Source organism: Cydia amplana, chromosome 16 (genome assembly GCF_948474715.1).
Source record: "Cydia amplana chromosome 16, ilCydAmpl1.1, whole genome shotgun sequence".
NCBI lineage: Eukaryota > Metazoa > Arthropoda > Insecta > Lepidoptera > Tortricidae > Cydia > Cydia amplana.
This window is the reverse complement of record NC_086084.1, coordinates 13,671,317-13,693,998: the sequence shown is the minus strand read 5'-3', so window position 1 is coordinate 13,693,998 and position 22,682 is coordinate 13,671,317. Positions and strand designations below refer to the sequence as shown.

At 40.6% G+C, this 22,682-nt stretch overlaps 1 protein-coding gene across 1 annotated transcript; it reads right to left on the bottom strand.

Moving 5' to 3' along the window:
- Nucleotides 1-292: 292 nt before the first annotated feature.
- Nucleotides 293-22,290, bottom strand: LOC134655035 (threonine--tRNA ligase 1, cytoplasmic). Its single transcript, XM_063510493.1, has 15 exons — nucleotides 22,188-22,290; nucleotides 20,452-20,696; nucleotides 16,225-16,396; nucleotides 14,849-14,926; nucleotides 14,122-14,271; nucleotides 12,634-12,741; nucleotides 11,425-11,571; nucleotides 9,755-9,864; nucleotides 8,465-8,620; nucleotides 7,444-7,621; nucleotides 5,944-6,066; nucleotides 5,133-5,311; nucleotides 3,589-3,763; nucleotides 2,160-2,274; nucleotides 293-459 (listed from the first exon to the last, which is right to left on the bottom strand). The coding sequence occupies exons 1-15, from the start codon at nucleotides 22,236-22,238 to the stop codon at nucleotides 305-307; spliced, it is 2,142 nt and encodes a 713-aa protein (XP_063366563.1). The 5' UTR covers nucleotides 22,239-22,290; the 3' UTR covers nucleotides 293-304.
- Between the last annotated feature and the right edge of the window lie 392 nt (nucleotides 22,291-22,682).

Here is a 22,682-nt window from a genome sequence, read left to right as displayed (position 1 = left end):
AGAAGGGTCAAAAGGTAAACATTCAACCTGAAAACGGAATATTTTCATATAAAACCAACTTACTAGAAGAATATTAGAATATAATGTCCTAAAACTAAACTACTAAAAGATAACTACTATTGAAATGGGAATAAATACGCAAACTGATGAGAACCGGGAAGTACCGGTACCGGGTCTTTCAGCACTATAAAATTCCCGGGAATTTGAGAACCGGGAATTCCCGGGAGCATGCCCTACGCGCGAGCCAGTGTTCGATGGTTTGCCGCGCGATATGGAGACGGGGCTTTAGGTTAAAAGTCACATATTACTTGAGTAGCTGGCTGTCTTCAGCCAACGTCTTGTCCTTGACGAGGGTGTTGAAGTGTTCTATGAGTGCCTCGATGGACATCTCGCCGTGGACCTTGTTATCTCGAGTGCGCACGTTCACGGTGCCCGAGGATTTTTCGCGTTCGCCTACAACTGAAATAAAAAAAAATGTTAGACGGGTGTGGAAAGTAAGCAATAGGGATGATGACACATGTTGAATTTTATAACAAAATCTAGTAAAATAGATAGCAAACGAGCAATTTATCACAATAATGTGGATATTAAAATAAAATATTGAAAAATTACAAAATACATGACCTGAAAGTTTCAAAATTTAAGTTTTTTTTAACTTCCGAAAACGATAAAAGTAAGGGTACCATTCGATTCTTTACATTTCATCCAAAAAAATATTGTATAGCAACTATATACATAAACGCAATATTTCACCGACAAAAACGCAATTTTCTTGTTTTGGTCATACTACAAGATGGGCTCCCAGAGACCTTGACGTCACGTTCCGTTGTCATTTTGTATAGGGCATTTCGCGAGTGAAGTGCGACTGTCGGCCTTTGACTACAATTTCTGACTTTTGTGTTACTTTAATGCAATGGGTCCCATATAGACATTTGATCCTAAAAACAAACCCGATCGATTGATACCATAAATGAAAATTAGTCATGTAGCCTATAGTACAGTGTAAAAAGTAAGAGTGTACCGACGCCTTTGATGTTTGCGTAAATGCCGACACCGCACAAGAACAAAGTTGTAACAGACTTTTACACAATTGCCCAAGACGTACACTTGACTTAGGTACTATAAGACAGGCTAGCCCTGTAAGTAGTACCGAGCTAGTAACAATGGCGATATATGCAGCTCGGGTGCGCATATATCGCCATTGTTACTAGCTCGGGATCTTTGGGATTGTTGTAAGCCAAATCTCATAAAACAATAATAAAGACACCCTTAAAATTCGGCTGCGTATACTACTGACAATAAACCTTATTGCAAAGTCATAAGACCTAGTATATCCTGTCCTGTCTTACCTAGGATGTAGTTGAATTGCGCGAGCTGAGCGTTCCGCACTTTCTTGTTGAGCGTGTCGCCCGCGTCCGTGTCGGCCTCCGACATGAACCCGGCGGCGTATACTACTGACAATAAACCTTATTGCAAAGTCATAAGACCTAGTATATCCTGTCCTGTCTTACCTAGGATGTAGTTGAATTGCGCGAGCTGAGCGTTCCGCACTTTCTTGTTGAGCGTGTCGCCCGCGTCCGTGTCGGCCTCCGACATGAACCCGGCGGCGTATACTACTGACAATAAACCTTATTGCAAAGTCATAAGACCTAGTATATCCTGTCCTGTCTTACCTAGGATGTAGTTGAATTGCGCGAGCTGAGCGTTCCGCACTTTCTTGTTGAGCGTGTCGCCCGCGTCCGTGTCGGCCTCCGACATGAACCCGGCGGCGTATACTACTGACAATAAACCGTATTGCAAAGCCTTAAGGTCCAGTATATCCTGTCCTGTCTTACCTAGGATGTAGTTGAATTGCGCGAGCTGAGCGTTCCGCACTTTCTTGTTCAGCGTGTCGCCCGCGTCCGTGTCGGCCTCCGACATGAACCCGGCGTCGTATACTACTGACAATAAACCTTATTGCAAAGTCATAAGACCTAGTATATCCTGTCCTGTCTTACCTAGGATGTAGTTGAATTGCGCGAGCTGAGCGTTCCGCACTTTCTTGTTGAGCGTGTCGCCCGCGTCCGTGTTGGCCTCCGACATGAACCCGGCGGCGTATACTACTGACAATAAACCTTATTGCAAAGTCATAAGACCTAGTATATCCTGTCCTGTCTTACCTAGGATGTAGTTGAATTGCGCGAGCTGAGCGTTCCGCACTTTCTTGTTGAGCGTGTCGCCCGCGTCCGTGTCGGCCTCCGACATGAACCCGGCGGCGTATAGCTGCTCGTTCACCTGAACCACAATAATTCATTTAAAAACACAAAACATATGAAATTTGTTCATAGGATTAACTCCTCTCAATCTATTTTAGTTGCAACCTAGTCTATTTTTTTATTCGGTAGACTAAAATGACATTTCATAGTATGAAATGACAGATGATGTTCATACTATGAAATGTCATTTCAGTCTATCGAATAAAAAAATAGACTTTAAAGCAGCCCGCTTTTCCCCTTTTTATTTATTTTCAAGAATTTTGCTAGATTTTTTTACGAAAGTGAATAGAATAAGAATAATTTCATTTATTCATGGCAAACTAAAACTACATTTCATACAAAAAGTATATATCCTCAGCATAATGTTAACCCGAAAGGCAGCGCTGCTCTTCCGGCGAGACCAAAGTGATGTTAAGGTAAAGTGAAGTTAGTTGCCTAGGCCTCATCGGGATAAGTCCGGTTTTTTTTTTACCAAAGAGCATCTGATAAACATGATTAATACATCATTGCAGCACTTGTTGTTTTATATTCATAAAACTTATTAAAAATTAATCTTCAAAATGAATATCAAAATCGATTAAAAACTAATCAAATTATATGATTTGAGCCCTTTAGAGTCTCGCTCCAAAAAAAACTTATTGTATGTTAATGTTACTGCGACGCGTTACTGCTTTTATTGACTTCGTGTTGGTGACTAGCGACTACCTTGATGGCGTAGTCATCGAACGCGGGACCGACGGGCACGATGCAGAGGGCCTACCGCGAACCACGCTCGACGTGTTGCTTCCCTGTCACACTTACGTACGAATTTACAAGTGCGACAGAGAGGCAACACGTCGGACGTGGTTCGCGGTAGGCCTTCTGACTTGCCGCGGACTGAGCCAGAACGGCCACTTGCCAGCGTACGACTCGCTCAGGATCGCGATCATTCACTCAACTCTATACCTCTCGCGTTAAATGATGGTTACATGACAGTTCCTTCCAAGAGGCTTTTGGTAAAACTTAATTGAAAAAATAATCGATAAAAAGAGTTTTTATCTTAATTAGGTATTACATTTATATATAATGTCTAACCTATAAACATTTTACATGACAGCTACTCCATATAAGAATGAACTGTCATAGGGACCATCATTCGACGGGAGAGGCATACTCGTATCATATCACGGCTTATTATCACCCATATCATAGATGAAAACTAGCGCCATGACCAAGGATTTTAGTCATCGGTATACCGGTAGGTATATGCTGAGTGGCGCCCATTCTTGTTATGTAATAGAAAGATATGTGGGTTTTTCTTACTTCACACCAAATAAACGATTTATATTTGTACCTTGATGGCGTAGTCATCGAACGCGGGACCGACGGGCACGATGCAGACTTGCCGCGGACTGAGCCAGAACGGCCACTTGCCGGCGTAAGACTCGCTCAAGATGGCGACCATCCGCTCAACGGAGCCGAGGATCGCGCGGTGGATGATCACCGGCCGTTTCTTTTCGCCACTCTCACTGTTGAAAATAATAAGGAGTAATATAGTTGATATACAGTAATAATGATATTTTTATTTGCACCAAAAGGGTTAGAGTTAGACCAAGAAAAGTCTGCAGAGATTTTGACAGCACACGCAGTCATCATCTTCCTCGCGTTGTCCCGGCATTTTGCCACGGCTCATGGGATTCTGGGGTCCGCTTGGCAACTAATCCCAGAAATTGGCGTGGGCACTAGTTTTTATGAAAGCGACTGCCATCTGACCTTCCAACGCACAGAGGGTAAACTAGGCCCTTATTGGGATTAGTCCAGTTTCCTCATGATGTTTTCCTTCACCGAAATATTTCGTACATAAGTTCCGGAAAACTCATTGGTACGAGCCGGGGTTCGAACCCGCGACCTCCGGATTGCAAGTCGCACGCTCTTGCCGCTAGGCCACCAGCGCTTCCACACGCAGCACACGCAGTGCCATTGTTATTTATACGTCAACATTTCATAGAAGTTTGACGTTTAAAATAACACTTGCACTGCGTGTGCTGTCAAAATCTCTGCAGACTTTTCTTGGTCTAACTCTAGTAGCATTCATTGGCCACAGGTAAGTGATGCTCCCTAGCCAAGAGTTAATCGGTTGGATGAGTTGGATCTAATCAAGGCGTCCTGTATAGTGACTATCAGTGACGTCGATCTTGGGGCCGTAGAGCCATATGTAGAGTCTTAGAGCCGTATTAACTAAACTTACCTGATGTAGCTCAGATTGAATCTCTCAGGTAGTTGGAAGTCGAGCTGTATGGTCGCACATTGGTGGGATCTCCTCAAGGCATCCTGTATAGTGATGTCGATCTTAGTGCCGTAGTCTTACCTGATGTAGCTCAAGTTGAATCTCTCAGGTAGTTGGAAGTCGAGCTGTATGGTCGCACATTGGTGGGATCTCCTCAAGGCATCCTGTACAGTGATGGCAAACTTAGGGCTGTAGAGCCATATGTAGTCTTACCTGATGTAGCTCAGATTGAATCTCTCAGGTAGTTGGAAGTCCATCTGTATGGTCGCACATTGGTGGGATCTCCTCAGGGCATCCTGTATAGTGATGTCGATCTTAGGGCCGTAGAGCCATATGTAGAGTCTTACCTGATGTAGCTGAGGTTGAATCTCTCAGGTGGAAGTCCAGCTGTATGGTCGCACATTGGTGGGATCTCCTCAGGGCATCCTGTATAGTGATGTCGATCTTAGGGCCGTAGAGCCATATGTAGAGTCTTACCTGATGTAGCTCAGGTTGAATCTCTCAGGTAGTTGGAAGTCCAGCTGTATGGTCGCACATTGGTGGGATCACCTCAAGGCGTCCTGTACAGTGATGGCAATCTTAGTGCCGTAGAGCCATATGTAGAGTCTTACCTGATGTAGCTCAGGTTGAATCTCTCAGGTAGTTGGAAGTCCAGCTGTATGGTCGCACATTGGTGGGATCTCCTCAAGGCATCTTGTATAGTGATGTCGATCTTGGGGCCGTAGAACGCCCCGTCACCCGGGTTCAGTTGCCACGGCTTGCCGAATTTGTTCAAGGAGTCTTCTAACGCCTGATAATAAATAGTGATTACTATTATATTCGGTATTCGACCTATTCGGCCACTTTGCCGAATATTCGGCATTCGGCCGAATACTGAATATCTCTTACACCTAACTAAAAAGATAAATTACACAATAAAAATAACCGCAAACCACTATATTTAATGTTTAAAATGTTTTCTTGGAAAGTTATTTTATTTTGTTTTTGTCATAGGTTTGATTTTATTGACTCTGATTACATTAATTAGTTAAGAGCAACCATAAATAAATCTTAGCAAACGTTGTGCTTTATTGACGAACAGTTTTCATCATAAATGTGACTCAAAATGCACATATGTTATGCCGAATATTCGGCACTTCGGCCGAGGGAGGGGCCGCATTTTCGGTATTCGGGGCATCTCTAGTAAACATCCATAACTCAGGATCAAATATCTGTGCTCATCACACGAATAAATTCCCTTACCGGGATTTGAACCCAGCACTCACTACTGTATTTTTGTTTTCCAACCAATGACGGGTCCCCTCCAATACCAATCATTGGAGAGGACCCATCAGATACATCGGAGCGGCCTCCAAGGCGCTAGAGTAGGTACTTGTCCAGATATTTTTGAGCACCTCGGCCGCTTGCCAACGATGCTTGTACCTTTTCGGCCTCGTTCCAGGAGGCTAGGTCCCCTAGGTACTTCTCCGGGCGCGTGGACAGCTTCAGCTGGAACGTGAACCCGAACGTCGAGTACACCGCCTCCAGGAACTCTAGGCAGCTTACCTGGGAATAAATATAGTGCAATAGCATAGACCAGGGGTCCAATACACGTGCGAAAAGGTTGCGAATTACCTTTTCGCACGTGTATTGTACGTTTTACACTCCCTTCGGTCGTGTTTTAATTTATCGCCACTAGTTGCGAATTTCCTACTTTTGGCACTTGTATCGTAATGTATTAAAGTTATATAACAGCCAGTGTGGCACCACAAGGCCAAAAGCACGGAGTCACCACTGATGTTTGCGATATGCGAGCCCAATGGTCGAAGACCCGCAGGGCGTGTTCACGCGGTCAAATGACACTGATGAAACGCCTTTAGCGAGTTCGAAAGCGTTGTCAGTATATTTATGTGAAGTGTATATTGTATAGAATTACCATTTCCTTCTCGATGTGTTGCTGGGCGCAGAATATGTGCGCGTCGTCCTGCTGGAACCTTCGAACCCTCGTTAGGCCGGTGAGGGCGCCACTGAGTTCGTTGCGGTGCAGAACACCGAAATCCGCCATTCGGAGCGGCAGCTCGCGCCACGAGCGAGTGCTTTTATCGTCACTAGTAGTGCCATCTCCGTCACTCTCAGCTAAGCGACTACAACGCGAGCAGTAGTGCTACCTCTATCATTCTCGACTACATGCGCGAAACACAAATGTCTATAAAACAATACATTCATTCGACGAAGCCGTCAAGGCAGGGCAATCGTGCGGGATGCGAGGGGTTGGGCGCGCGCACCCGAGCTGCATACATCGCCATTGTTATATAGTAGCTCGGTACTACTTACAGGGCTAACCTTGGTTTATTTGAAATGTGCAGTTGTGTCTAAGTCTGTGACAACCCTACTGGGCGTCTGTGACTACATTAAGAGCCAACAGGAGCTAAGATTTAAATATTTTAGGTAAATATACCCGTCTCGCTAACGGAAGCGGCTCCTAAAACTAGTGCGATAAGGACAAGGCGAAAAATCCTGCGTAAAAATATCAAAAATCGAGGTTTCGTACTCGACTGTTTCCTCCTCCAAAACTTAACCAATCATAACCAAATTTGGAAATCTAAATGATTATGACATTATCTGTGTCGGACCGTTTTGCTTTTTTGACTAATTGATGTCAGTTTTGAATAGCACGCCTCTCATTGCGGCATAGTCAATTAGGCCATTTTTGAAGGGCTCTAGCGCCTTAAAAAACAAAAATATCAAAAAAAGCAAAACGGTCCGACACAGATATTGACAATATTAATATGTGTTGAAAAAATCATTGCTCTAGCTTCAAAACCCACGGAGGAAACAGTCGAGTACGTTTGTATGGAGAAATGACCACTCCTGTTGGCTCTTAAATGCGTCGGTCCACTGTTACTTTTTCCAGTGTGAGTCTGTGACAAAGGGTATATTTACCATCTCCTTCTCAATGTGTTGTTGTGCGCAGAATATGTGCGCGTCGTCCTGCTGGAACCTTCGAACCCTCGTTAGGCCGGTGAGGGCGCCACTGAGCTCGTTGCGGTGCAGAACACCGAAGTCGGCCATCCGGAGCGGCAGCTCGCGCCACGAGCGGGTGCGGTTGTCGAACATGAGGCTGCAAATATACTGATGTTTAAAAAATCGGACAAGTACTGTCGCTGGTTTTGTCGTGGCTTGCAGCCTCCGTGGCGACCTGACATAGCCTCGTAAGGCCCAATGTGCATTACAATGTACAGCCTGTTTCAATCTAATTTGAACCTTTCAAGTACTGAATAAGGTGGTCTTTTGTTTCATTGTTTTCTAAGGCAAATCAAAGTCACCCTAATTTATGCAACAAGATTCAAATTAAAAATAGGGAAACTTTGTATGGTGGCCCTTACGAGGATATACCAACTGACTGACTGGCTGACTGACATACATATTTGGAACTACGGACATTTAAATTCAAAATTAGACATGACAACGACACGACAAAATAAGATCAGTTCACGACGGACAGCCAGCAAGACCAGACAGACTGTTCAGGTGTCTTTACCTCTTAAGGCCCAATGTGCATTACAATGTACACTCGGTTTCAATCTAATAGGGAATATTCCTGGTCAATACACACTCACCAATGGCCGGGACAGTTCATGGGCTTCAGAGCGAAGGTCTCTTTTTCGACGTCGAACGAGAACATGTTCTCGGCGTAGTGCGCCCAGTGGCCAGATGTCTGCCACAACTTAGCGTTGTATATGTTTGGTGTCACCACCTCTTGGAGACTCGGATCCTGGTCAATACACTCACCAATGGCCGGGACAGTTCATGGGCTTCAGAGCGAAGGTCTCCTTTTCGACGTCAAACGAGAACATGTTCTCGGCGTAGTGCGCCCAGTGGCCAGATGTCTGCCACAACTTAACGTTGTATATGTTTGGTGTCACCACCTCTTGGAGACTCGGATCCTGGTCCATACACTCACCAATGGCCGGGACAGTTCATGGGCTTCAGAGCGAAGGTCTCCTTTTCCACATCGAACGAGAACATGTTCTCGGCGTAGTGCGCCCAGTGGCCAGATGTCTGCCACAACTTAGCGTTGTAGATATTCGGCGTCACTACCTCTTGGAATCCTCGGATCCTGTAAAGTAAAGTAAAGTAAATTTTATTAGGTGATACAGGTCTTAAGTAAAAATAGGTGATTACAGAGCTCTGTGTTTTGCCTATTGGCGTACAAATGTTATAAAACTTAAAAACTATGGTTACTCTATGGTATATATTAATAAATTCTTACAATTAAATTAGCATGTTAGCCTGGTAACAAACGTCATGTAGAAGCTAGTATCGAGTATCAAAAATGCGCTGGTGGCCTAGTGGTAGAGTCAGACCAAGAAAAGTCTGCAGCGGATTTGATAGCCCACGCAGTGCAAGTGTTATTTTAAACGTCAAACTTCTATGAAATTATGACGTATAAACAACACTTGCATTGCATGGGCTATCAAATCCGCTGCAGACTTTTCTTGGTCCGACTCTAGGAGCTTGCGACTTTCAATCCAGAGGTCGCGGGTTCAAACCCCGGCTAGTACAGTCGCCATCGGATATATCGGAGCGGTCAAGGCGCTCACAAATATCTGAACTCGCCTCTATTGTCAAGGCGTTAGAGTGCGTGTTTAGATATAGTGAACATCTTGGCCGCTCCGATATATCTGATAGCGACTGTATCAATGAGTTTTTCGGAACTTATGTACGAAATATCATTTGATATATTTACTAGTTGCTTTTCGGTGAATGAAAACATCGTGAGGAAACCGGACTAATCCCAATAAGGCCTAGTTTACCCTCTGGGTTGGAAGGTCTGATAGCAGTCGCTTTCGTAAATAGTGCCTACGCCAATTCTTGGGATTAGTTGCCAAGCGGACCCCAGGCTCCCATGAGCCGTGGCAAAATGCCGGGATAACGCGAGGAAGATGATAATCGATGGAATATCAAAAATATGCGATATAATAATAGTATTTTTATAGCGAGAACATTAACTACGTGAGTCAATATTACGTGCGTTGCGAACACCTAATATTTTTGGACAAACTCTATACAGGGTTGATTAAACCAAACTGTTTGTCTTCGTTAAAAAGTTCGCTAAATTTTATTGTATGGAAATTTTCATAGTAAACGGCCGCGGCGCGCCGGGTAACGTTGATCACTCTGTCAAGTGCGGATGGTGCAACTGGCACTAAGTTACATATTTTTGGTAAAAGGCGACAACACACAGACATACCTGTACTGTTCGCGTATAAAGTTGACAAGCGTGTTGTATATGTGTGCGCCGCGAGGTTGGAAGAAGCAGGAACCTGGTGATAGCTCGTGGAAGAAATACAACTCTTGCTCCTGAAAATAAAAAAAATTGGCAAAAATTTCATTTCTGGTACAAGCTTTTATCGCTGACTGTACTTTTCTTACGACAGACAACTAATACTCATCGAGACAATTCTAAGAACCCCTAACACAATTAGGTTGCGTTGTTTCATCACAGAGTTCGTATGGCCACCTCCTGTCTCCATCATCAGATCAGCTCGATGGTATCATAATATTGCATTGTCACATATGTATACAAATTTTTAGCTTCATTGGGAGTAAGTGGTAATTTAGCTTACAAGATTTGACCCGTACCGAGATTTGATCTGGGACCCGTTTCTCAAAAGCTTGTAAATTGTAATACAAGTGGAAGTCCCTTAACCCTTTCTAACAAAAGCCGTCAAAAAGTGACATCCCCTTATGGGTTAATCAACTTTTTCTTGTCACATGTTGCTATGGTTACGGTCTCCTGGGTCACTCTTAAAATTCTAGGTTTTTCGTATTTAAATGAACCAAACTTGCATTTTATGGTAGTTATAAGACCTTTCCATAATGGGACATCTACTGAGCACGTTAGTAGTAGAGATGCACCGGATATCCGGTTACTATCCGGTATCCGGCCTATCCGGCCGTTATTTTAGTATCCGGCCGGATACTGGATAGTGGCCTACTATCCGGCCGGATACCGGATACTAAAATTAACACATTTTGGGGTAAAAAATGGAATCTAAAAAACAGTCACGGTCATAATGCTAACGACACTGTAGATAGAAATGAATACGTAACCAATGTCACACAATACACTTATTTGTTTCCTACATAAAAATACGCGCGCGCACTTGTAACTATAAATAAAGTATAAACGATCTTACTACGTAATGACATGATAAAACTCGTTACGATCCTAGAAATGTGTCAGCGCGAACGTTCACTACGAAACAGGTAGAAACCTGCACGACGCGCACCTGCAAAACTCAAAATATAGGTATAGTTCCGCCGGCCGAATATCCGGCGGCCGGATACCGGATATTCGGCCAGTGTCCAGGCCGGATATCCGGTATCCGGCCAAACAACTATCCGTTGCATCTCTAGTTAGTAGAACATGGTACAGCAGTTCTTCTAACAATCTATGCTACTATTGTCTCCTCGCTGATGGGACAGAATAACAACAACAAATAGTTGATTGACCCTTGTATTACAAGTTACAAGCTTTTGAGAAACGGGCCCCTACTATCTACAACAACTTACCCTGCCTATTTTCCTATGGTCAAAAAGTGACATCCGCTTATGGGTTAATCAACTTTTTCTTGTCACACGTTGCTATGGTTACGGTCTCCTGGGTCACTCTTAAAATTCTAGGTTTTTCGTATTTAAGTGAACCAAACTTGCATTTTATGGTAGTTATAAGACCTTTCCATAATGGGACATCTACTGAGCATGTTAGTAGAACATGGTACAGCAGTTCTTCTAACAATCTATGCTACTATTGTCTCCTCGCTGATAGGACAGAATAACAACAAATAGTTGATTGACCCTTGTATTACAAGTTACAAGCTTTTGAGAAACGAGCCCCTGCTATCTATAACAACTTACCCTGCCTATTTTCCTGTGGTCCCTTTTTGCGGCCTCTTCCTGAATGGTTTCCCACTCTTTAAGTTGTTTCGGTTCAGGGAACGACACGCCGTAGATACGCTGAAGGCTTTCCGCGTCAGCTTTGCCTTCCCAATACGTTGCCGAGTTCTGAAAATTAGAAAGAACCCTGATTTTTTTTCTGAATTTTAGCGAAATTACCATATTAGTCAGAATTTTAGTTACATTTTAAATTTTTAAAAGTGGAAAAATTACTGTCTTGGGTGAGACTTGAACTCGCGGCCTCTGGATCGATACTCCAGCGCTCTGCCATCTGAGCCACCAAGTCTCACGCAAGACAGTAATTTTTCCACTTTTAAATTTATTCTAGGCTTGATAGCATCGTTCGCAGATGTTTCTACTTGTTAAAAATTAAATTGTCTTTTTCTAACAACTTTTACCGTGGGACTATACCCGAAATCGCGGAAAGAATGGCTGTTTGTCGACTTTCTACTAACAGCATATTTTTTGGAAATGCTATGCTAGTCCCATTATTTTTTAGGGTTCCGTACCCAAAGGGTAAAAACGGGACCCTATTACTAAGACTCCGCTGTCCGTCCGTCCGTCTGTCACCAGGCTGTATCTCACGAACCGTGATAGCTAGACAGTTGAAATTTTCACAGATGATGTATTTCTGTTGCCGCTATAACAACAAATACTAAAAACAGAATAAAATAAAGATTTAAGTGGGGCTCCCATACAACAAACGTGATTTTTGACCGAAGTTAAGCAACGTCGGGCGGGGTCAGTACTTGGATGGGTGACCGTTTATTTGCTTGTTTTGCTCTATTTTTTGTTGATGGTGCGGAACCCTCCGTGCGCGAGTCCGACTCGCACTTGGCCGGTTTTTTCATGCATGGTTTATGAACAAATTTTTAAAAGACAATAATAAAAACAAAAATAGACCAATAATAAAATTCCGCCTGTTGTCTGCTTCAACATTAATCAATTATTCTTTTCTTTTGTATATTTTTACTGAGCAGTGCCAATAAAGAGTATTCTATTCGAGGAGTGTCTTTTCAAAAGGGTTTATTTTTTTCTTAGCGGTACTTCTAGAGAGAACCTTGCTCAAGAAAACTTAAGGTCCAATTTAGAAATAGATTCCCAGAAAAAATAAACCCTTTTGAAAAGACACTCCTCATTCTATCTATCTAAAAGTTGTTCAGTACATACCTTAGTGACCTTGACGGCCTTGACCTTGCCCGTGTGCCTGACGTGCGGTCCGCGGCACAGGTCGACGAGCGGCCCGCAGCGGTACACAGTCGTGGTAGGGGTGTTCACCTGGTGAGAAAGAAACTTATTTTATATTTATATTCTCTGATTACACGTTTATTAAATTTTGCCACATATTATTTCGCGGGAACCGCTAGCGGCGCTAGTGCTGATTAAAAAAACCGGCCAAGTGCGAGTCGGACTCGCGCACGGAGGGTTCCGCACCATCAACAAAAAATAGAGCAAAAGAAGCAAAAAAAACGGTCACCCATCCAAGTACTGACCCCGCCCGACGTTGCTTAACTTCGGTCAAAAATCACGTTTGTTGTATGGGAGCCCCACTTAAATCTTTATTTTATTCTGTTTTTAGTATTTGTTGTTATAGCGGCAACAGAAATACATCATCTGTGAAAATTTCAACTGTCTAGCTATCACGGTTCGTGAGATACAGCCTGGTGACAGACGGACGGACGGACGGACGGACGGACGGACGGACGGACAGCGGAGTCTTAGTAATAGGGTCCCGTTTTTACGCTTTGGGTACGGAACCCTAAAAAATACATTCCGAAATATTTTAACCTCCTATTTAAGGCTCAAGGTCCTATATATAGTACTTATTATGTTTGATGAAAAAATCATCCAAATGGAAGAGTTGCATTACATTTGTTCAGTAATATTTCCAAACAAAGAGAAATCAACTCTATTTCCTACACCATTAGGTTCAAATTTCACTGGCAAATTTGGAATTTCTTTCTTGTCTTAGGAGGATAAACTGAGCTGTAGAACTGGTCCTGCCTACAACAGGCGGTCTAGCATGAGTTACGTTCTCGCGCGCGAGCTCATACTTGAAGTCGCGCTAGATGTATGGAGTCGCGCGCAAGGACGCAACTCATGCTAGCGGGTCAGGTAAGGCTTTACGTTGCCTGTCAGTATATAACCAACGAAATGATTACATTATACACCGTGTTTTTATTGAATTCCGTTAACTTCGGGGTATGGTTAAGTACGTTTAAGATAACTAAATGCCATACTTAATTTTCAAAAAAAAATTTTTTTTTTTGCTTTTTTACAAAAAAAATTAAATTTAAAAAGTAATTAAATGTAGCATATAGCGTTGTTGTAACACGGGCATTACATTTAACTCAACCAAACAATTGAAATCTGTGACATATCAATGTCATTTCGAACATCGATTGACCGAGATTATACTTAAGTTTAGTAGCAAATGTATGAACTCATTCTAAACACTAATCAATATGTAAACCGGCCCTAAGTCAAGTGTACACGCTTGTAGAGGCCTTATAGGAAAAAAATAAATTATTGATTATCTCCGAAATGGAGTTAATTAGAATATCGGTGTCTTTGAGAAAGTTACTTGATTTAAGCTCAGGAATGCACCCTTGAAATTAACGGAAATAAAAAAAACACGGTGTATAAGTTCTATTTTACCTTCTCTTTCAGGATCCGGACTTTAAACTGGTTATAGTCGAACATCTCAAGCAGTTGTTCCTTGGTCAGCTCCAGCCGTTCAAACGGCTGCTTTTCTTTGGCGATCTTCTTTACCAGGCCTTCCAGCACGTGGAAGTCTGTGGATGATATCTGGAAAAAAAAAAAGTTTATAAAACTAACCAACTCTCGGCTATCCCAGACGACACGATCTAAAAGTAAAAGTCTGAGAGGTTGCGATAATCGTGTAGTCACGTTGTATTAGGGCGACACCTTAATCTGTATGCTTACTTAATCTATATGGTTGCTTAATCTGTATTAACACACATTTATAGACGGGTCTAACGCGAAATTTATTCAATTACCTTTATTTACTGTCGTTTCGACACAGGTTTCACTGGTCGTGGTCGCGGCAAAAAAATGTCGAAACAGAGATTTGTGCAACTACCCGACGAAAAGTCAGCCAGCCTAATAAATGAGTTTATCAAAAACCAAATAAAATACATTTATGTACCTAGAGTATAATTAAATTAGACACCATATTCAAATAGTGGGCGTGGGCGTGGGCGAAGTGGACCGTCGCCCACGGCCTCGCGCCCGAAGAGGGGCCTCGCGCGAGGCCCTTCGGGCACAGTGAAAGAAAAGGGCCTCGCAGATGCGATTTCGCCCACGGCGAGATTAGTTCATGCTAAGCCACTGGTTAGACAATATAAGTTGCTAAATAACTTACTCCTTTCTCGGGATAATACATGTCGTAGTAAAATCCCTCTTCGATGGGCGGGCCGTAACACAAGCAGCCGCCGTATACCTGTACATAAAAATAAAATAGTCAATAAAACAGTTTCCAATTCCAAAGAGGCGCAAATGGAGTAGTAAGTTCAGGGCATAAAAAAACCGGCCAAGTGCGTGTCGGACTCGCGCACGGAGGGTTCCGCACCATCAACAAAAAATAGAGCATAAAATCGTGTTTGTTGTATGGCAGCCCCCCCTTAAATATTTATTTTATTTTATTTTTAGTATTTTTTGTTATAGCGGCAAAAGAGATACATCATTTGTGAAAATTTCAACTGTCTAGCTATCGCGGTTCATGAGATACAGCCTGGTGACAGACGGACGGACGGACAGCGAAGTCTTAGTAATAGGGTCCCGTTTTTTACCCTTTGGGTACGGAACCCTAAAAACCGCATCTCTAGTTGTCCAGGATGACAATCGTTTAATAGAAAGCGACAATCAAAACTTAAAATAATGTATATAGAAAAGGGGGTCCCTTTGTTCCCCATAAAGTTTTAAGTCATGTCATATTATCATTAGTCATAAAACTGAAACCGTTAACTATTCAGGATTTTCGTAAGGCTATCCTATAGATAGGTCAGGTTAGGTTAGGTTTGTTTTATGGCAATCCTGAAAAGTGACGCGTTTCTGACCCAAATGAATTATGACTAACGAAAATGCGGGCAAACAATACATTATGACCAGAGATCGGACAAATTTGCGACATTGCTCGCAATAATGTGGACAAGACTCCGAAATTGATTAAATAATTAATCATTTAATTATTTTAATAAATTTTTTACTTGAGATTTAATTTTGTTCCCTCGTCAATAAATAGCACTTAAATATACCTATTATTGATATAAAAAAATGAGTACCTACAGAAAATTTGGAAAACATACTGATTAATCTCTTTAATAAATTTACATTATAAGAAATCTTTGTGTTTTTTATTGATTAGGAATCAAAATTAAACCTCAGGTAAGAAATTAATTAAATGATTAATTATTTAATCAATTTTGGAGTCATGTCCACATTCTTGCGAGCAATGTCGCAAATTTGTCCGATCTCTGATTATGACTTAAAACTTTTTGGGAAACAATAGAGACCCGTAGAAAAGTCCACGTGACTTTCCGTTCGCATCTGCCATCCAAATACATTTTTATTTTATTTTTATATTTCTTTCCTTTTTATTTTTATTTTTATATATTTTTATTTTTTAAATTTATTGTATTTTTATCTTAAAATTATGTAATGGGTCTATTGCCTGAATAAAGAAACATTCATTCATTCATTCATTTACTTTTCGTTTGGCGTTGGTCGATTACCACTTACCCTTTCCATAGCCTCGCCCAGCATATGTGCCGAAGAGTGCCAGAACACAGCCTGCGCATCCGTGTTGTCCCAGCGGAGGAGTTCCAGCTTGCAGTCCCATTCCAGCGGTCTGTCCAGGTCCCACAGATCATTGTTCACCCGAGCGATGATGGTGGAGTCCGCCAGGCCTTGGCTGAAATGGACACGCAGTTTGTACTTCTGGAAATTTTCTTAAGCCCCGTCTCCATATTGCGCGGCAAGATATCGAACATTGGCTCGCGCGGCAGCCGCGCGCAATGGATACCGGGTTGGCTCGCGAGCAAACTCACGGGCTCGCGACGAACGAATGTTCGATGGTTTGCCGCGCGATATGGAGACGGGGCTTTATACAATGCAGAGGGAGGGTTATAGAAATTCTTAAATTAACTAGTGGCTCCTCGCGAGGCACTTTAGGTATTTCTCCAAAAACTGAATCAACAAAAAAAACTATTTAATCATGGAACCTACTCACAGAATTTCATGAGAATCGGTAGAGAATGGCGACCTGGGGCCCCTTTCTCAGAAGCTTGTATCTTGTAATACCTACATATAAATGTCACTTTTTGACAGCTTTTGTTAGAAAGGGACTTACACTTGCATTTCAAGTTACAAGCTTTTGAGAAACGGGCCCCTGTAGAGGAGAATATCCAGGCATACAAAAGCATTTTTGCCCAAGCTGAAACATAACCTATGCTCACGCTCGGTTTATTATATAAAGAATGCTGTATGGAGTTTCGATTTTCATTTTTGACTGGTTCATTCTGGTTTGGTTTGGTTTCATTATTGGTTGGTTTGGTGGTTCTAGGCATGATTAATTCTTAGGGTGCCTTCCCACAAAGATATATATTTTTTTAATTACATATGATCTGCTAATAAGTATATAGTAATGTTTCAATATTTGGTTATAAATACTTACAACTGACTCCAAAACTCGCTTGGGAGCATTAAATAACATAATTGTCTAGTTAGGGGTGCTTAACACAAGCAAACAATATATACATATATAGCTTTTCATATTAATCATGTGTCAAGCAAGAGAAATTCTTCATTCAAGTTTGATATTTATTTGTAAGTAAACTGATGGCTGGTTTTGAGCTAGGAACATTAGGAATTACAACAAAAATACTTGAGAGTTCAAAAATTAGTATGACTAGCACTTAATTCAATTAATGAAGTATATACGCCTAAGAAAAGACAGTGGGGAAAAACTATAAAAGAAATATAACAACTACTCCTTGTAACAGAAATATTAAAAAGCATTAATGTCAACAAATATTCATGGTAAATACATTGTGATTTTTTATTTAAGCCTTTTATTTTTCCTTAAATATTGTGATTTACTAAGTTATAAAGTAAATAGTAGGGTCCACAGAGAGCGTGCATACGCGCGAGGCAATTTTCTCGCGCACAATCGCGCCGTCTACACTGGCTGTTTTGTGTGCGACGAAACTGCCTCGCGCGTATGCTTGCTCTGTGTGGACCGGGCTATCCTACTGACCGAGGCTGCCTCGCGCGGCAATCGTCCGAGGCTGCCTCGCGAGGCTGCTCGCTCAGTCAGTACCCGGCTAATAACATAACTTTTGTTTAACTAGTTTAAGTAGCTCAAGATATTATTTTGTTCATTTCCTTAAGAATGAATTAATGAGGTTTACCACCAGACTTACCTTTTTCTCAAGAGAATAACATAATAACCAGTGAACGTATATAAACCATGGAAGTATTCTGTCCGCTCAATTATGACCCAACGTAAAGTATTCGATTGTAGGCGGTGCTTACAGACTGTTCGATTGGCAACTTCAGTGCGGCCGAGATGACAGTCAGTGACCGATGGCTAAATTGGTTTATAAAAACTACGTTTTTTTGTAATTAAAAATGTCTTCATGTGTCGTGAAGTGGTGCAGAAGTTGTTTTAGTTCATATCAAGGACAGTGGAATCACTTTTCACTTGTAGTAAACAGATAACTTCAGTAAAATTTGGAATAAACATGACGACATTTTTTCAATACTACCGTGCTAAGCTAAAACGTAACAACTGCATACGACTTTCATAACAACATACGACTTTTTAAATTACGAGGATAATAGGGATGGTTTTATGCCAAATGAAGTAGACTATTTTATTAACTTATGATTGGTTTAGGTATTTTCTATATACAGTAGAATCCGCTTATAATGAAATTGAAGGGAAGTAACAAACATGTCATACTAAGCGGATGTCATATAATGCATAGTTGATAAACTTTTTATTTTATGTTTTCCAAATTAATCTCAAACTATTTTGTGAGAGATGAGTTTTATTAACCTTATACCAATTATCAACTTTCACCGAGAGTAAAAACTAAAACAATTTAAACGCCACAGACGTTCTCGCAGGGAAAGATGTGGGGCCGGCCACGAAAACCAGCGTATTTGTCAGTATAACCGGACATAATTCTATAAAAATAGTATTTATAGGTCGGTCGGAGGTAGTCATCTTATCCGACTTTGTCACAAAGAATTTCATATGAAAACCAAACTTCGCACAGTAATTGCGTCATAGTAAGCGGTTGGTCAGTATAAGCGGAGTCATAATAAATAAATTAATAAAAAAAAACGGATAAACGGATAATAAACGGATTCCACTGTAATTATAAATGTAGTAATAAATTCTTTCTTACAGATTTGTATTTTCCTTTTTTATTTCATGAGATGGAGCTATAAAAAAACTATGTACCTAGTTATTTCAAATTAATAATCAAATTTGGTATTGTCATTATACATTACTTTCCATTCAGATTCCCACAAGATGCTATTCGCAGAGAACTATGGAAAAAAGCTGTCCAATTAGAGAGACATGAAATTGAGTGGATGCCTGGCAAGATATCTAATGTTCTATTGATGAGATAACCCGTGAGATAATCATACCCGGTCTCCTATATGTAGATACATTTTTTTCTATCACGCTTTCACTGAATTAATTTAACAAATACACACATTATCTCAAAATGTTGATCATTTTAATCCACCCTCTACTGTCACATATATGTAGGTTCTCTCTCAAGCCATTTCCGTCAGTAGAAAAGAGCGGCGAATTTAGAAAATGTAATACAATTGTGTATACCTAGTACCTAAGCAAATCCGTAATATTTTCAATTGTATCTGTTAGGGAGACCTGTTATTGGCTTCATGATTGTATCCTAGTTATAAGTCTATATAGTTTGTTAAAGCTGTTGGTCTTCTAATAAAATAAAATAAATAAATAAAATAAAGTAAGCGCGCGAACGGTTATGGTCCCATACAAAATTGTAATTATGCGCCTTTTTCTACTGACAAACTTGCTTGACCGGCTATACACATATAAAATATTTCCATTGGAACTGAAAGTGGGGATTTATTGTGACTCCGCCTTGTCAAATGTTTTTGACCCGATTCGTGTAATCATGTAAATTTTGCAGGCTGTATAGTCCGATTTCTAAGATCAAGTTCGCCATACATTTACTATGGCGTACTTGATCTTAGAAAAACGGACAGACTATACCGGTACGGCTACCATCAGTTTGGCACTGACAAACGCCGTCGAGAACGTAATTTACTTTCTATACATCTCGCTCGTACTCGCATATTAGTGCAAACGAAATGTATAGAAAGTAAACTACGTTCTCGATAGCGTAAATGTCAGTTTTGACACTGTCAGTGACTCATGGTACGGGCTCTGAACGTGACTTCGCACTGCCATACAGATTGATAACAAAATATACAAAATACTTATTATAGCGGAATACATTTATACCTACAACAATGAATATTTAATTATGTTGAGTTAGTCTGTCATTTAATTTCATAACAACATTTTAACTAGTTATCTTTTAATCTACATTAAATTATTATACGTGAATTATTTGACTGGTTCTTCAATGTATGGCATAAACCTATCCCTGTCCAAGTCATATTCTAATCAAATATGAACCGCGAACTCTCAGCGGCCAGTACGTACAGTAAGAAGGTTATTAGCGGATTAATGTCGCTGATTGGTAGTTATTGACATTATATGCATTTCATCTACACTTAGCTGTGTACGTTAGTGTAATAGAGACAGGCTCTGTAAACGTATCGTCTTATTTAAATGTAGGCGTAATTGTGTATGTGTGCTAATTTGGCCCGAGAATTTGAACGGTAATGTTCCCAAAGGCGGTTTCCAGTTATATGCTTTCACTGATAATAACTAATTACCTGATTCCCTTGGCCACATCATAGGGCGTAGTCCTCCACGCTTTAGCCTCAACCGTCTTTCCATCCGGCAATGTAACGACAATACTGAGATCCGGTTTCTTGGCCAACTCCTCAGCATACTGCACTTTGTATTTGTCCCACAGGGTGATCCTCTTTTGTATGAACTCCGGCCACGGGTTGAGCTCAGAGACACCGCCAGAGTCCTCGGTTTTCTTCTTTTTTTCCTTCATCGCTTTAGTTTTTGACTGAAACAAGATTTTAAGTTTATGATGGGATCCGGGAAATTAAAGGTTAACCGTGATGCAAAGATTTGAATTCTGAAAAAGCCTGGCAAACGGGTAGGTTAAAATTTTTATTAACAATGTTGAAGACAAGACATTGGTTGACTACATGTATGAGAATATAATTAAACTAAATTAACCTTTTCGACGTGTCAAACACAAAAGCTATCTCTCAGACGCCACGTCACCGAAGTGTCATAACTGAAATTGATCTTTATGCATATGTCTATGTTGCTCTGTGGTCTATGACCGATTAATATGTCTTTGGCATTGTACCAGCGGTGCGAATATAGCGGTCATTGGCGTCCAAAAGGTTAATTCTCTGACTATTCTGTACTTCATTTGGGGTAATGTATTTATGTATATGTGATGTATGTATCTCTGAACATGTATCATTTACTTGTTTTTAGCAGGTATTTCATGTGGTGGATATATTACATATAGAAAACTTATTAAAATTGGGTTGGGCAAATAAAAGTAAGTTTTAAGAGTATAATGGTAGTATCAGTGAGTATCTTAAAAAATTATGCATACACTTTAGTAATTAATCACTGAAAAATAGTTTGAAGTAGTCTGTGCGTATGATTAGTATCATTTAATTCTAGTTAGTCATTGTAGTCAGTATCATATCCTTTTAACGAATGATATTTATGAAATATAAGCATGGATACAAACTACTGAAGAGCACCATTTCGCATACCTAAAAATATAGTTAAGCAATAAAAAATAACTTCTCATAAGTATCCGGAATCTTGTTACATTGTCAAGAAGATCAGGTACCTTGGGGAGTAAAAGGACAGCTTAAAATTTTTATGAGTATTTCATGTTCAACCAAAATAAAACAAAAGATTCTATAGAAGAACATAATGTCAGGTGACAAGCAAAACTCACTAATACCTAAAACATACTTAAACAAAAATCAACCTTCTTCTAGTACTAATATGGTTCACTATGGCTATGAACTTGTGGTGGTAATTAGTGAGTTTTGCTTGACACCTGACGATAAAGAGAGGTTTAACAGTAAGTTGTTGATAGTAAGTTTTTATACAAATATACAGAAATAATAATAGAAAAATACAAAATATTTAAAGTAATACAAAAACTTAGTACAATTATTCCGATTATATATCGGTTTTAAGACAGAAGAGTTATTAAAATAAGGGTGCTGTTTACTCCCCTATCTACCCTATCAAGCTGACAGCGCGACAAAATTGCGGACCCTTATCGTAAGTGTGCTAGATCTTCATATCCAGTTATTCAACTACTAAAGTAAGAAAGAATAATGTTTTAATAAGGGTTATTGTTATGATGGGGCTTCAAGTTTGATGACGAAATCCTACCCATGTGGCATAGCCTCCCCGCACGCTGACTGTACGATAACTAAACCACTTTAACATCACTCAGAGCATTAAGAATATGGCTGTTAGGTTGGAATTAATTTGTTTAAAGCCCTGCCTTGTCGTTTATGTTAAGATCCTTGATTGCGTCGGCAGCAGAGTCTCCCATTGCGGCAAAATCCTCGATACCGATCCGTTCCGTATCGTGACAGCACTGACAGTGACAGCATTGACAGCAAATAATCACTTTGACAATTGACACTGTGTTGCCATCATTATGATATTATTACAGGGCTCTATAGATAAGACATTTTCAAACCAAATTTTTGCACGATTTTGGCAACTTGTTTGACAAAATTTGTCTCATTCTAACTATACTTTCAACTGATTTTGCCAAGTAGATAAATAAAAACTATCTGTAAAGCCCATGTCAAAGTCACTATGACGTCAGGTCAGTCCAGACGGGATGATCAAATCGACCTATTTGATCACAAAATAAATTGGCATCGATCTCATCTCGCGTCCACTACACGTACTTTTGGGCGATCTAAATAAATAAAAAATGCCAACAAACGCGCATACTAGTACACCTCCATTTTATCATATATCCTAA

What these genes read in the sequence shown, in the direction of transcription:
- LOC134655035 (XM_063510493.1), bottom strand. Translation starts at nt 22,238, where the DNA reads ATGGGAGACTCTGCTGCCGACGCAATCAAGGATCTTAACATAAACGAC. An exon ending in ATCTTAACATAAACGACAAG is followed by an intron (nt 20,697 to 22,187) that starts GCAGGGCTTTAA and finishes ATCTTGTTTCAG; the next exon opens with TCAAAAACTAAAGCGATGAA. An exon ending in CCTGGAACGAGGCCGAAAAG is followed by an intron (nt 5,312 to 5,943) that starts GTACAAGCATCG and finishes ATTTATTATCAG; the next exon opens with GCGTTAGAAGACTCCTTGAA.